This window comes from Trichosurus vulpecula, chromosome 9 (genome assembly GCF_011100635.1).
Source record: "Trichosurus vulpecula isolate mTriVul1 chromosome 9, mTriVul1.pri, whole genome shotgun sequence".
Lineage (NCBI taxonomy): Eukaryota > Metazoa > Chordata > Mammalia > Diprotodontia > Phalangeridae > Trichosurus > Trichosurus vulpecula.
In genome coordinates, this window is record NC_050581.1 from 123,873,255 (window position 1) to 123,887,388 (window position 14,134).

The window sequence follows — 14,134 nt, forward strand, 5'->3', positions numbered from 1 at the left end:
GGAATGGACAGAGTGGGCAGTGGGAGCTTGGGCAGAGCTTGGCCACGTAGAGACTGATGACAAAGTGGCCACAGCCTAAACAGGCAGGGCAGGAGGTGCTCTCAGGCGGGGGGTGGCCATGTAGAGGCTGATGGTAAAGTGGCCACGGCCTGAACAGGCAGGGCAGGAGGTGCTCTCAGGCAGGGGGTTGGCCGTGTAGAGGCTGATGGCAAAGTGGCCATGGCCTGAACAGGCAGGGCAGGAGGTGCTCTCCGGCAGGGAGTTGGCCATGTAGAGGTTGATGGCAGAATGGCCACAGCCTAAACAGGCAAGGCAGGAGGTGCTCTCAGGCAGGGGCTTGGCTGTGTGGGACTTTCTGATGCCCTGGCTGCCCCAGCCCAAGCCCTGCCACGGACCTTACCTGATGATGCCAGCACTCTGACCCCTGGCTACAGCTGAGCTGTACTTCTCCTGGGCAGCTGCCTTCTCCTTGATCTCCCCTGGGTATGTCACACCATCAATAATCCTGAGGAGGGAGAGAGAAGGGGGCCATAGGGAAGCCTCAGGGAAGGAGCAAGGTGGGGGCTGAGGGAAGAAGGCTGGAGGGACAGAGGAGGGAGGAGGTTGAATTCTGACCTGGCAGATAACTTAATGTCCATGATGCAACCTAACTATTCTAGATTGTCCTTCCTTGTTCCGAATGGTTCCAATACAAATTCCTCTGTTTATCATTTAAAATCCTTCACCACTGGCTACAGGCTATACTTTCAGGCTTATTACACATGATTCTCCTTCACAAACTGGACTTTATACCCAAACTGTCCCACTTGCTGTTCCCTGTACAAAACATTCCATGTCCCATCTCTGTACTTTTGCCCAGGCTGTGCCCCATGACTGAAATGCACCCTTCATCTCTGCTCCACCAAATCCTTGAATTAAAGCTCAGCTCTAGTACCACCTCTTAGTTCTCTGATCCTCCTAGATACCAATACCTATCCTATCCCCCTATATTAGTTTATATTTGCCTTGTATATACTTTGTATTTTTTGGTAAGTGAACATGTTATTTTTCTGGACAGCATATAAGCTCTTGTCTTTGTATCCCCATCGTCTAGGACAGTGCTAAATAAACGTTTATTGATTGAGCCTCCAACCTGCTCTCCCTAACTTCAGTCTCACCTTTTTCCAACCCATCCTTTATGGGTTTCCTAAGGCTTCTTTTGGCTCAAAAACCCTCCATGGCTCCCTATGGCCAATTTAAAGCTGTGAAATAAAAACTGCTAATCCTAGCGTTTCAGGTCCTCCGTATTCTGGCTTCTACATATCTGTCCAGAAACTAATTAAGAATAAAATAAAGTATAAATTAAAAACATATATAATATAATTTGTATTGTTATTTTATATAACATAATATATTAATTATAATATATTGTTATAGTATATTAATATGTAAAAAATAAAAATAATCAAAAGTATGTCTATAATTTATTAAAGTTAGCAAAGAAACATATAAGTGTATATATACATACACACACACATACATGTATTCTCACAACCACTCTCTTGCTTAGGTGTTATTATTATGCCCTTTTTACAGATGAGGAAACCGAGTCCCAGAGCAGTTTAGTAACTTGCCCAGGGCCACACAGTTTGTCAGTGCCTAAGGCCAGGTTCAAATTCAGATTTTCCTGACCCACAGTCCAGAATTGTACCCACTGCACCACTTAGCAGCCCCAAGATCCCTTCATGCACTTTAGAACCACCCAAACTAGAGAACTCCTCATTCCGTGTTCTCACTCTATCCTGGACCATCTTGGTGCCTTCAGTCATCTGCCTCGAATGACTTCTCCTAACTTCCATTTCTGCCCATGGAAGTCTCTCCTCCATGAAGCCTTTGCTGACTCCTCTCTCCCAACCTCGATCTGCAGTTGATCTCTGCTGCCATTATTCCTCATGGGCCTGTCTAGATTTCTCCCTTTTTCTTAGCTCTGTCTCTCGCAAGTCAGAGTTATTCATTCATCTTTAGACGATCAACTTCTTTCCAGCAGGTTCTCCATCCCATCCTCCTCAGTCTCCCCAGGCAAAGAACAAAACTTTGCACACCATACTGTAGCTTGTTAATGAACACTGGTTCAGTTGACCCAAATGGAAGTCCTATCTCCTCCACCAGACCATGAACTCTCAGAGGAGAGGAAAGTCAGAGAACCAACCAACCTATCTGGATTTTTTCCTGTGCCCCTATTTTCCTAGGCCCTGCCTCAGGGACTTTCTTGGGAAAATTCAATTTAATTCAACTTGAAAAGCATTTATTGAACACCTGTTCTATTAAGGCACTGTGCCAGTTGCTTGGGATTGAACAGCAAAAGGGAAGCAATTCCTGTCCCTAGGAAGTTTGCTGCGTACTGGAGGGTGACCATATGTGCACACAAAGTATTAAGTACACACAAAGCAATTTTTGTGTGTGTGATATGGGGTGGGAAGTGGGGATAGCTCTAACAACTGGGAAAAACAAAAAAGGCTTCCCATGGGGAATTTTGAAGGGAGATAGGGATCCTGAGAGGCGGGAGTGAGAAGGAAGAACACCCCAGGAGTGGAGGACAATCTGAGGAAGGGCACAAAAGTGGGAGATGGAATGTCCCGTACAGAAATCGTAAAATTGGTTCCCTTAGCTGGAAATTAGAGTGTGCAAAGAAAAGTAATACGAAGCAAGTCTATGATGAAGCAAGATTGGGAAGGACTTAAAAAGTCTCACGCTGTGCCTGTCTTTCTACAATTCCTCCAGAATTGACTATTCCCATGCTTTGTCATTTTTGCCCAACTTGCTGGGCATACAGTCAAGTCTCAGCATTGCTTTGATTTGCATTTCTTTTACTACAGTCTTTCAGATGGTTGTTAATCGCTTACAATTCTGCTTTTGACTAGTTATCAATTGGGAATGATTTTTGGTCTTCTATCATTGAATTCATTCCCTGTGTATATTGGATATTAAACTCTCATCAGAGATAGATGATGCAAAGATTTTCCCCCAATCACTTCTCTTAACTTATTTATATTGTTTTTTTCCTGAAAATGCTTTTTAATTTCATGAAATCAAAAATATTTGTTTTATCTTTTGTGACAGTTTCTATCCCTTGTTTGGTTAAGAATTTTCTCCCTAGCCTAAGTTGTAAAAGGTATCTGATCTTCTCTTCTAATCCTAATTTAAAAAAAATGATGTGACCTTTAATATTCAGGTCATTTTCCATTTTGAGTTTATTGTGGCGTATGGTATAAGATGGTGGTCCAAGCCTAAGCCGGTCTTCCAGTTTCCCTAGCAATTCTTATCAAATAGATAGGCACACTAATGCATTGCTAATGGAACTGTGGGTTCATCCAATGCTTCTGGAAAGCAATTCAAATTATGCTAAGAAGATAACTAAAATGTTCATACTTTTTGAGCCAGAAGTTCCACTGCTAGGCAGGGAACCTGCCAGGGAAGTCGATCATAAAAAGAAAGATCTCATACACACTAAAATACTTATAGGAATACTTTTTGTAGCAAAGAACCAGAAATGAAATAGATGCCTGTCAATAAGGGAATGGCTAGATATGTTCTGGTACATGAATATAATGGAATATCACTGTGACATTGAAATAATGATGGATGAGAAAAATACAGAGAAGCATGGGAAAATGTATAAGAGCTGACAGAAAATGAAGCAAGCAGAACTAGGAAAGTAACATACTCAGAGTGCAACAATGTAACTGCAAAGAACTAGGACAAAACAAATGAAACCTAAGGCAGTGAAATTAGAGTAACCAAGCTTGGCCCCAAAGGAGAGAGTGCAAGCTCCAATCTTCTTTGCAGAGGTGGGGGAGTCTGAGTGTAGAACTCCACGTATGATGTTGGACTTGGTTTACATGTTGTTTAGTTTTGCTCAACTGTTTTTCTTTTTCTTTTCCTTTTCAAATTCTTCATTATAAAGGATGGTTTTCTGGGTGAGAAAGGTGGAGAGCACATTGGGAAATGCCTCAATCATGCCACCACGCTGGTACCATCCCCGCCCCCACCTTTTTAGCTTCTTTCTATGCGTTGTCTTCTGCCGTTAGATTGTGAGATCCTCGAGGGCAGGGACTATGTCGTGCCTTTCTTTGTATCCCCAGTGCCTAATGCATTAATCAACGTTTATTGACTCTGACGCTCTCTCCCTCTCTGAAATATAGGTAATGTCAAAGGCAAAGCTATTAATAAAAAAATTAAAAGATAAACAGAGGAGTTTATGTTTTACCCCAGTGGCGACAGAGGACTTCTGAAGCTCCTTGAGTGGAGAAGCGACATTGTGGAAGCTGTACTTCAAGGATAGTAATTATATATCTCTGTGAAGGAGAGATTGGAGAATGGAAAGACCAAAAGTGAGGACATCGATTGGAAGGCTATTACAAGAGTCCAGATGTCCAGATACAAGAGATGTTAGGGGACTGGACGAGGATAGTTGCGACATGGTTAGAGAGAAGGGCACAGATACGAGAGATGCCATGGAGGTAGAATCCAAGACTCATTACATATGGTGGTAGCAGAGGAAATAGAGGAGCAGAGAATGACTACAAAGTTGGGAATCTGGGTTGCTGGAAAGATAGTGGTACTCTAAAAAGAAATAGGAAGTTAGGAGAAAGGCTATGTTTAGGGAGGAATGTAGTGCAATACATAGGGTGCTAGACTTGGAGTCAGGAAAACCTGAATTCAAATCCTATCTCAGACAATTATTAGCCAAAAGAGGCAAGGCACTTAATTGCTCTCAGCCTCAGTTTCCTCATTCATAAAATGCGGATGATAATAATAGCATCTAACCTACAGGGTTGTTCCTAAGATCAAAGAAGATAATATAAGTAATGCACTTTCAAACTTTAAAGTGCTATGTACATGTTAGTTATTATTATAAATAATAATATGCACTGCTTTGTACATGCTGAGTTTGAGATGCTTATGGGACATCCAATTGGGAATGTCTAGCAAGAGGTTTATGATGGGGAACTGGAGCTTAAGAGAGATGAGGGCTGGATGTATAAATATAAAAATCACTTGTAGAGAAGAAATTGAACCTATGAGACCTAAATGATGAGATATGAAATATATGTGTGTGTGAGAGAGAGAGACAGAGAGAGAGACGGAGAGAGAGACAGAGACAGAGAGAGAGAGACAGAGAGAGAGAGAGAGAGAGACAGAGAGAGAGAGAGAGAGAGAGAGAGAGAGAGAGAGAGAGAGAGACAGACAGAGACAGAGAGAAGAGGGCCCAGCTATATAGTAAGTGCCTACTATACGCAAAGCTCTGTGCTAGGGAGACAAAATGGAGTTGTTTTGAGCCAGGGGAAGAGAGCACCAAACACTGGACGTCAGGAAGGACTTCCTGTAAGAAGTGGCACAAGGAAGGTAAAGATTCCAAGAGACAGAAATGAAAGGGGAGTGTGTTCCAGGTGTGAGGAACACCACTGCAAAAGCATGGAGATAGGAGATGACAATCTCAAGATGTTGCTATTTTGTCATTGTTCAGTTGTTTTAGTCATATCCAACTCTTTTGTGACTCCATTTGGAGTTTTCTTGGCAAAGATCCTAGAGTAGTTTGCCATTTCCTTCTCCATGAAGAAGCTGAGGCAAATAGGGTTAAGTGACTTGCCCAAGGCCATACAGCTAGTATGTGTCTGCAGCCAGATTTAAACTTAGGAAGACGAGTCTTCTTGATTCCAGGCCCAGCACTCTATCCACTGCACCCCCTAGATATCCAATGTTGCTATAATTATCTCCAAATATTCAAGAGCGTCTAATACAGTTTCTAGATTAACCAAGAAGTGTTTGGGCCACTTTCCTATGAATAGAAAAAATATAATTCCATAGGACTGTTCTCCATCACCTCCTCGAAGGGGGATTTTTAGTAAATTATTGGTGTACAAATGATATGCAGTCACAAATATGAACATAGGGTTTGATGGTTTCAGGAAACAGTAAAATCAAATACAGGACAGAGCTGGACATGGGACTAGAGATGAAGAGTGGAATAGTCCGGGCCTGTCTTCTCCGGGGCTAGAATTTACACAGCATTTTAAGGCTTGCAAAAGCACTTTGCAAGTGTTGTGTCACCTGATCCTCAAAATAGCCCTGTGAAGCAGGTGGTATTAACATCCCATTATCTTCATTTTACAGATGAGGAAACTGAGACTGAGGGTCACATAGCTATTAAATGTCAGGAGCAGGATTTGAATTCAAGTCTCTCTGACTTAAGGGACAGTGCTCTATCCACCCCACCATTGTACCACCTAGCAGGAGCCTCCTCCTAGCTCTACCCTTAACTCACTGTATGAGTTTGTCTGTCTTTTACTTTCTCTTGGCCTTAGTCTCCCCATCTGGAAAAGAAGTTGCTTGGGCAAGAGTCACTAAGATCTCCTACGACTGTGACATTCTGGTTCTAGAGCCTGGATAGCTACTTTAGTGGGTGCTGATCCGAGGCTCCAGAAAAATCCAGGCTCCCTCCAGTTACACCTCTGCTATAGGATTTTGAAATCAAGACAAAAATTCCCCTGCCCCCTTATCTCAGGGAACTAAAGGTCCCCAAGGCGGGTCCCTGCAACATCCAGCAAGTCAAGAGATATGACCAACCCTTGAGATTAGGAGCTCCCAACCAGGAGGACAAAGCTCCAGGCAGCTCATACCACCTGTGGTATGGCCCGTGTGGCCCTACCCTGGGAGAAATGTCTGTGCTGGGTCAGGATGGGGACAAGGATTTGGTCTCATTTCCAAATGGATGAAACTGTTGCCCACCCCAGAGAGGCTGAGATGCTCTGAGGACATGTTAGGCTCTTCAGGCCTAATGTGATTCACCACACCTCTCCTTCCAGCCTAGACATAGAATCAGAGTCCCTCATCCTGGGTGGGGGGGGACATCCAGAAGTCACAGGGTTCAAACTCCTGTCTCTGCAGTTGGACCTCATTCACACCATCCTGTCTAGACAAGGCTCTTCCTTGAGACTGAGCTATTCTAATTAGACTTCCCTTCTAATAGACTGTCCTCTCTTCCTCATCTTAGCTTCCTTTCACTGCCTGTCCCAGGTCCTCTGCCCCTCCTCCATTTCCTGCTATGACCAAGGGAAGGCCAGAGAAGGAGTTCACTGCCCCACTACAAACATTACAAAATCTGTCTGGGAACCGCCCCGAGGAGAGGAGAGGGCAAAGGGGACTAGGGAAGAGAAGAGAGAAAAATGGAGGGGAAGAGAGGTGAGAGCTTGTGTTCTGAGTCGGGTGAGACACAATCTGCCACTTTTCTCACTGCTCACCTTCTACTGTCCTCCTCTAGGTACCTCTAGGAGGAGGGGGTGATAAGGAGAACAATGAAGAATGTAATAGGAGGTCGCTGGAGAGAAGAGGACACTGGAAATCAGAGAATCTCAAGGTCAAAGAAACCTCAAGGTCACAGATCACCACACAACTGCAGTATCCCTCCAACCCATACATCAATTCCCTCGACTCCAGAGACACTGTGCTTTACTGGCTTTCCTTCTACCTCTCCTTCTCTGTCTCTTTTGGTGGCTCCTTTTCCTCTTCTAACCCCCTCAATGAAGTTGTTCCCTAAGGGTCTCTTTTCTCCCCTCTTCTTTCTCTCTCAGAGATCTCATTCACTCCCCTATTTTCAATGAGCATGTATGTGCAGATGACAGCCAGTTTATGTCTCTAGCTCAGACCTCTGCTCTGAGCTCCGGAATGATATCTCCAAGTGCCTTCAGGATATCTCCACCTGGATGTCCCATCTGCATCTTGAGCTCGGTATATACAATATTGAACTCATTATCTTTCCCCTACATTTGTTTTCTCTCAGTTTTTTTCTCTGTGCACCATTCAGTCTCCAATTTTTGTCAGTCTCTGAATCTTTCTTCTGCCTTACCCCTTGTATACAATCAATTATCAAGTTTTATTAATTCTACCTTAGAAATTACACTCCAAAAGCTTCATGATGGAAAAGGCTATCCACATCCAGAGAAAGAGTTATGGAGTCTGAATGCAGATTGAAGCAAACTATTTGCTCTCTCTCTTTTTTTCTTTTTTGTTTTTGGTTTCTTCTTTCTCATAGTTCATTCCATTGGTTATAATTCTTCTTTACAACTTGACTACTGGGAAAATAAGTCTAATGTATGTAGAACCTATATCAGATTACATGCCATCTTGGGGGGTGGGGGAGGAGAAGGAGGGGGAGAAAATTTGGAACTCAACAACTTGTGGAACTGAGTGTTGTAAACTAAATAAAAAAGAAATTAAAAAAAAGAAATTACAAAGGTGGTGAATGCCTCAGTCCCTTAAAATTAGGAAAACATCATCCATAGCCCCTATCTGACCAAACAGTGTATAGTAGTATACTTTAAAACTAACATTCCTCTGTTTCTCTCTTCGTCCTAGCCCAAATGCTCATCACTTATATTGCTACCCACATGTTCATGAATTTCCATTCAGTAAAGGATGTGATTCCAATGAGGTTATATTTTCTTCCTTGTGTTAAAACCTCAAGTTGACTTTATTTATTATCCATACTGTATTCATTGATGTACAGACACTTGAAGTCATGAATAGTTACTCTTAGGAGAGATGGGGAGCACAGGAAGTTGATGGGGGGGTATGTCACAGAGAGGGGGAGGAGGTATGGGGTTGGGGGAAGGTCCAGACTCACCACCTCTATGGAAAGTTGGTGATAAGTCTACCTTGGGCAGCTTCAGGAAGGTGGTTTTTCAATCCTCTTCTGCCTAATTGGCTCCAGTCATGACTCTCATCCTACCAAGACTTTGTGATTCATATGAAGTCATGTTTATTTCCTTGTATTAAAGTCTCAGCTCCACTCTGCTCATTAACCATACCCTGCATGTTGGGTGCATATATAATCAGGCCATGAGTCCTGCTCCTTAGACTATATTCATAAGGGAGATAGGAAGCAGAGAAAGTTGAGATATGGGGGATAAGGCATCACAGAGAGGAGGAAAATTGGAGGGGAGGGGAGTAGGTCATCCAGGATCAGTACTTACATGGAGAAGCTGGTGACGAAGGCTGATTTGGGCAGCTCCACCTGGAAGACAGCTTCCTGGGCCTCTTGCGCCTTGTTGACCACTCGGCTGGTGACGGTGGTGTGGGCAAAGCGAGATGTGACCCTGGAGTCCAGGGTGAGACTGTAGATGTCAATACCATTCTAGGGTGGGATTGAGAGAATGGGGAGGTCACCAAGGGGAGAAGATCTGGCCTATGATTCTGCCTCCTTCACAGTCTTATCCCCACTTCCCTGAACCCTGGAGGCAGAACAATTCACAAATGCCATTAATCATCGCATGGAAGAAGTAACAGAGCCCGAGTTTCTCAATGTAACCCAATTAGGAGAGAGGGGAATAATATTATTTAATTCCTATGGGCCTGGTCAGAAGAATATGTCAATATAGGATGAGTTGAGTTGGGAATCAGAGACTTAGGTCTTGATTCTGCCTCTGCTCAAGCTTCTGGGTAACCGAGCAAGTGACTTCAGTTCATCTTTTATTCTTAAAGGTGGAGAGAACAAAGACTGAGTACGTTTGGTCCTGAGATCCTAGGGACTTCTCTCTTTTTGGCCTGATTCTTTTCACAGGGAAACCATGTCACTGGAGCTCTGGCTTCTGAGTCATGCCCTTCTGTTCTTGGGGTCCTTGCCAGTACAGTAGGGGATGTAGATACCCTGCTTCATTCTCAGTAAGAACAAACTCATTCCAACTTTTCTATATTCGTAATATAATAGATGATAGATGGTCGTAATGACAATGTAATAGCTAGCTTTAAGGTTGGCAAAGCACTTTACAGATATTTCATTCAATCTTCACAACTGCCCTGGGAAGTAGGTGCTATTATTAGCCCATATTACAGATGCACAAACACCCAATAGCCATGTGCCAGCTCAGACATTCATCTGTACATATTCACACCCACATTCCCTTGTGCCCATTTTACCAACATAAGGTCATCACGGTAGCCTAAAGACACATAGAGGTTATCTAGTCCAAGCACCTCATTTTTTTCAGATTAAGAAACTGAGGCCAAGGGATAAACCAACTTGCCCAAATTCATCCTCGGATAGACCTGGAAGTCAAACTCAGGTCCCTAAACCCCAAGTCCATTGTATTTCTAGATGCCTACATATGCCCTCAAAATCCATTTTCTCCCACACATATGCCCTCAATCACAGATACCCAAGTACCTTCTGAGCAGCCACAGAAACAAAGGAAGCCAACAGAAAGATGAGGATAGAGAAGGGCAGGGTGTGAGCTGGGGCCCCCATTCTGGTTGGACAGAGGCAAAGGTGCTAGAAGGGCCAGGATTTTAGAGGTTTCGGTGAATCAATAACCACCCCCTGCAGTGATTACGGGAAGTTGGGAAGGGGGAGGGGTTTTAACAGGCCAAACGAAGGGCTCCAGGATAGCAACCTCCTAGCACGCCTTGGTACTGTCGGAAAACACCCCCTCAGATGGGAAGTGTCATGCAGTTTCCTCCTCTGTCCCTCTGTACCCTAGGTTGTACCGCCCACAGACCAACCCTCCCTTTTTGCTATTGGACCTAGGATATTGCTTCCTTCCCCATACCCCAGGACCTAGACTAGGTTACCCCAAGTGCTGGAGGTAGAAGGGAGGTAGAGACAAGGAGGGGGAAATCTCAAGCTTGAGCAGAATTGAGAGTTGAGTTCAAGTCATTCTAGTGTGATTATATCTAGGGATATTATTATTATAGGGATATCATATTATATCTAGAGACCAATGAAAGGACCTGAGAGATATTAAAAATGTTTCAATAAGACAAGGTTTCCCCTTCACAGATCAGTACAGGGAAAAGAAGCTGATGCAGATGACTTGAACACACAAGCCCCAAGTACGCTCCATGAGGCCCCCATCTTCCCTTTCCCGTCTTCTGCGCAAAGCATGAAATCCAAAGGAGGCAGATCAATTCCGTCATATTTTGTTTCAACACAAACATCATTTCCCAATCACCAACTTAGTCCACCCCCACACCCGGCAGCTTGCCACAAAAAAAAAAAAAAAAACAGGTTAGGTAAAACCATCTAAGTTAGCAATTGTGACTGATAAAACATGAAACTTTGGGTTCTTAGAAATTTATCATTTCTTAACAGAGTGAGGAAGGGGAATTTGTACCTCGGTTGGTCTATATAGGCCATTGTATTTGACTTTTTTGGTGATCCTTTAGTTTTGTCTTTGTTTATATTTTTGTAGTCAAAAGAATGTTAAAGTTGTCTTTATATTTAATTAGGGAAAATAAAATATTAAATATATTTTATAGTCATCAAGTTTAAACACAATGAAGCAAAGCAGACAGAAAATTGGACACCGACTGAGGAAGACCTGGGTTCACATCCTCCCTCCAGACACTGTGACAGTTGCTGGTTGTCCTTCATTCTCAAAGAGGACCAAAATGACCTCACTATGTTAGAGTCAAGTTACTATGTATCTGACTGTGGCTGATCAAATCAATACGAGCTCAGAATGTTCTACATGTTGGGCACAAATAGTCCGTGGGAACACCTGGGGTGGATTCTCTAAATTTGCACATCGCACGTTTCTTTGGAGCTGTTTCAATTCTGCTTTGCTCATAGAGCACAGCACCTTCCCACCATGCCAAGCAGTCCTGCGGCAGGGTCTTCCATATCACACAATCAGTCCCAAAGTTCTTAAGAGAGACCTTGAAAGTGTCCTTGTATCACTTCTTCGTCATGACCACCATGGGAGCACTTACCCTATGTGAGTTCTCCATAAAATGGTCTTTTAGCCAAGCGTACATTTGGTATTTGAATAACGAGGCCAGCCCATCATAGTTGTGTTCTCTGCACTAGAGTTTGAATGCTTGACAGTTTAGTTTGAGAAAGGACCTCAGTGTTTGGTATCTCATCCTGCCAGGTGATCTTTTGATCTTTAGAATCTTCCTGAGACAGTTCACATGGAAGCGATTTCATTTCCTGGAGGGTACAGTACTGACATTTTTTAGTGACCCGAGAGTCACAGTACTCACCAATCTGGGTTCTCAAGGTCAGGGTTGCAAAATACGAGTACAGAGTCAAATAAGAGTGAAGCAAGTAGCTGTTTGTTCAGGCCAGCCGGGATAGATAGCAAGGTAGATGGCAATCTAGCCACGCATGCGTAAGAGTCTCCTTACATTCAGGTTATTAGGGCAGCATTCATAAGTTAAGCATTATTCAAAGTAACATCGTGTGAAACAAAGTAAAAAAAGGTGGCTATTCATAAAGCAAAGGTGGTTATGCAAAAAGATTAGTATTAGTATACAAAAAAAATGTGTATTCTTAGTTGTAGGAGATAGATAAGGGGTTTATATAGGTGGTCCCACTTAAATCAAAGATTGGGAAGAGAACTTTTCCAGGGACTCTGGAATCCCCCATCTTCATTAACAGTCTTTTGGTTCTGATAAAAGGTGAGAATGAGACACTTAGGATAGCACTGCAGCAGCTTTGTCCTTCAGCTCCCAACAAAATAGCCGAAGAGGGTGTGCCTGGGATTCAAATGGGGTGGTGGGCTTTGTCTACTTCTCTCACATGAGCTCATTCAGCCTCTCTGAGCCTCAATCTCCAAGGATAAGAATAGTACTTATGACCTCACAGGTTTGTGGTGAAGATCAAATCTGTAAACATCTCTCTGTCTCTGTCTCTGTGTGTCTCTCTCTGTCTCTGTCTCTCTCTTTCTGTCTCTGTCTCTCATTTGGCCATTTCATTGTATCAATTTACACAAATCTTCTGTGGTTCTCCAAATTCTTCATATGCATAGATCCTAATAGTGAAATACTATTCCATTACATTCAAATGTATACATATACCACAATTTGTTCAAGCATGTCCCACTCAATGGGCACAATTTTTTTTTAACTTTAACTTTTAAACTTTTAACTTTTTAACCTTTTTATGCTACAAATAGCTCTACCAGAAGCATTTTAACACAAAGGGACCTTTCTTTTAGCCTTTGGCCTCCTTGGATTATGAACCCAGAAATAATATTGCTCAATCAAGAAGCATGAACAATTTAGTCATTCCTCTCAAATAACTCCAAACTGTTTTGAAGATGGTCTGATCATCCAGAAGCCCATTACTGTGCACTCTCGTGCTAGATGCTGGAAAAATACTCTGGCTCGACGGAAGGGCAGGCACATGGGTACTGGTAAGAGAAAGGGTACTGCCAATGCTCGTATGCCTGAGAAGGTGACATGGATGAGGCAAATGCGGATTCTGCGCCGTCTGCTCCGAAGACACCGGGAATCCAAAAAGACTGACTGCCACATGTACCACAGCCTGTACTTGAAGGTGAAGGGAAATGTGTTCAAGAATAAGCGAATCCTCATTGGGCACATTCATAAACCAAAGGCAGACAAGGCCCGGAAGAAGCTCTTGGCTGACCAGGCTGAAGCTCTCAGGTCCAAGACTAAGGAAGCACGAAAGCGTCGGGAAGAGCGTCTGCAGGCTAAGAAAGAGGAGATCATCAAGACTTTGTCCAAGGAGGAGGAGACTAAGAAATGATCCTCCCCTATCTCTTCTGTACATAGTACCCTTCTATTTGGCTTATACAATAAAACTTGACAGACTGTCAAAAAAAAAAATCAAAGCACAGCTCCACCAACAATGTATTAGCGCATTTAACTTCCCGTAGTCCCAGATTAGAAAAATAATTTTTTCCCTGTACCTAAGATCAGTCTTACCTGCTTTCCCATTTGTTGTATAGCTTTATGCTCTATATTCTGACCAAAGTTTAACTTAATACACAAAAATGTGGGGTTTTTTCTGTGCTGAAGGAACTGAAGAAGAAAAAAATCAATCTAACTTAACACACAAAAATGTTTTTTTCCTCTTCTGAAGGAACTGAAACAATCTTTAAGTGGAAACTTGCAAAGCAGGCAGAACTATTTTTTTCTCAGATACCCAAGGGCACTCCCTGTCTCTGTCTTCCTTGTGTTCTTGTAAATGCTGCCTTTCCAGAGCTCAGGCTTCTGTCATTCAGACATGACTTATTTCTCCTCATTTGCTCCCATATATGCAGTCACTCAGCTGTCCTTTTCTCATCTGGGAAAGATGACTTATATAACATATCCCAAACCTATCTCTTGCTCAGGGCCAGTTCCCAGAACT

The 14,134-nt window shown here is 43.0% G+C and overlaps 2 protein-coding genes across 2 annotated transcripts in view; one reads left to right on the forward strand and one right to left on the reverse strand.

Annotated features, from left to right (window-relative positions):
* Window positions 1–10,341, reverse strand: part of LOC118831376 (inter-alpha-trypsin inhibitor heavy chain H4-like) — a 33,063-nt gene extending 22,722 nt beyond the window's left edge. The window contains exons 1-3 of the mRNA XM_036738697.1: window positions 10,202–10,341; window positions 9,012–9,172; window positions 401–505 (exon numbers count right to left, since the gene is read on the reverse strand). Of these exons, the coding sequence (XP_036594592.1) occupies window positions 401–505; window positions 9,012–9,172; window positions 10,202–10,282 (347 nt within the window). The 5' untranslated portion in view covers window positions 10,283–10,341. The remainder of the gene's footprint in view (window positions 1–400; window positions 506–9,011; window positions 9,173–10,201) is intronic.
* A 2,269-nt stretch (window positions 10,342–12,610) lies between these two features.
* Window positions 12,611–13,608, forward strand: LOC118832236 (60S ribosomal protein L19-like). Its single transcript, XM_036739635.1, has 2 exons — window positions 12,611–12,622; window positions 13,025–13,608. Exons 1-2 carry the CDS (start codon window positions 12,611–12,613, stop codon window positions 13,526–13,528), a joined length of 516 nt encoding a protein of 171 aa, XP_036595530.1. The 3' UTR covers window positions 13,529–13,608.
* The last annotated feature ends 526 nt before the right edge of the window (window positions 13,609–14,134 follow it).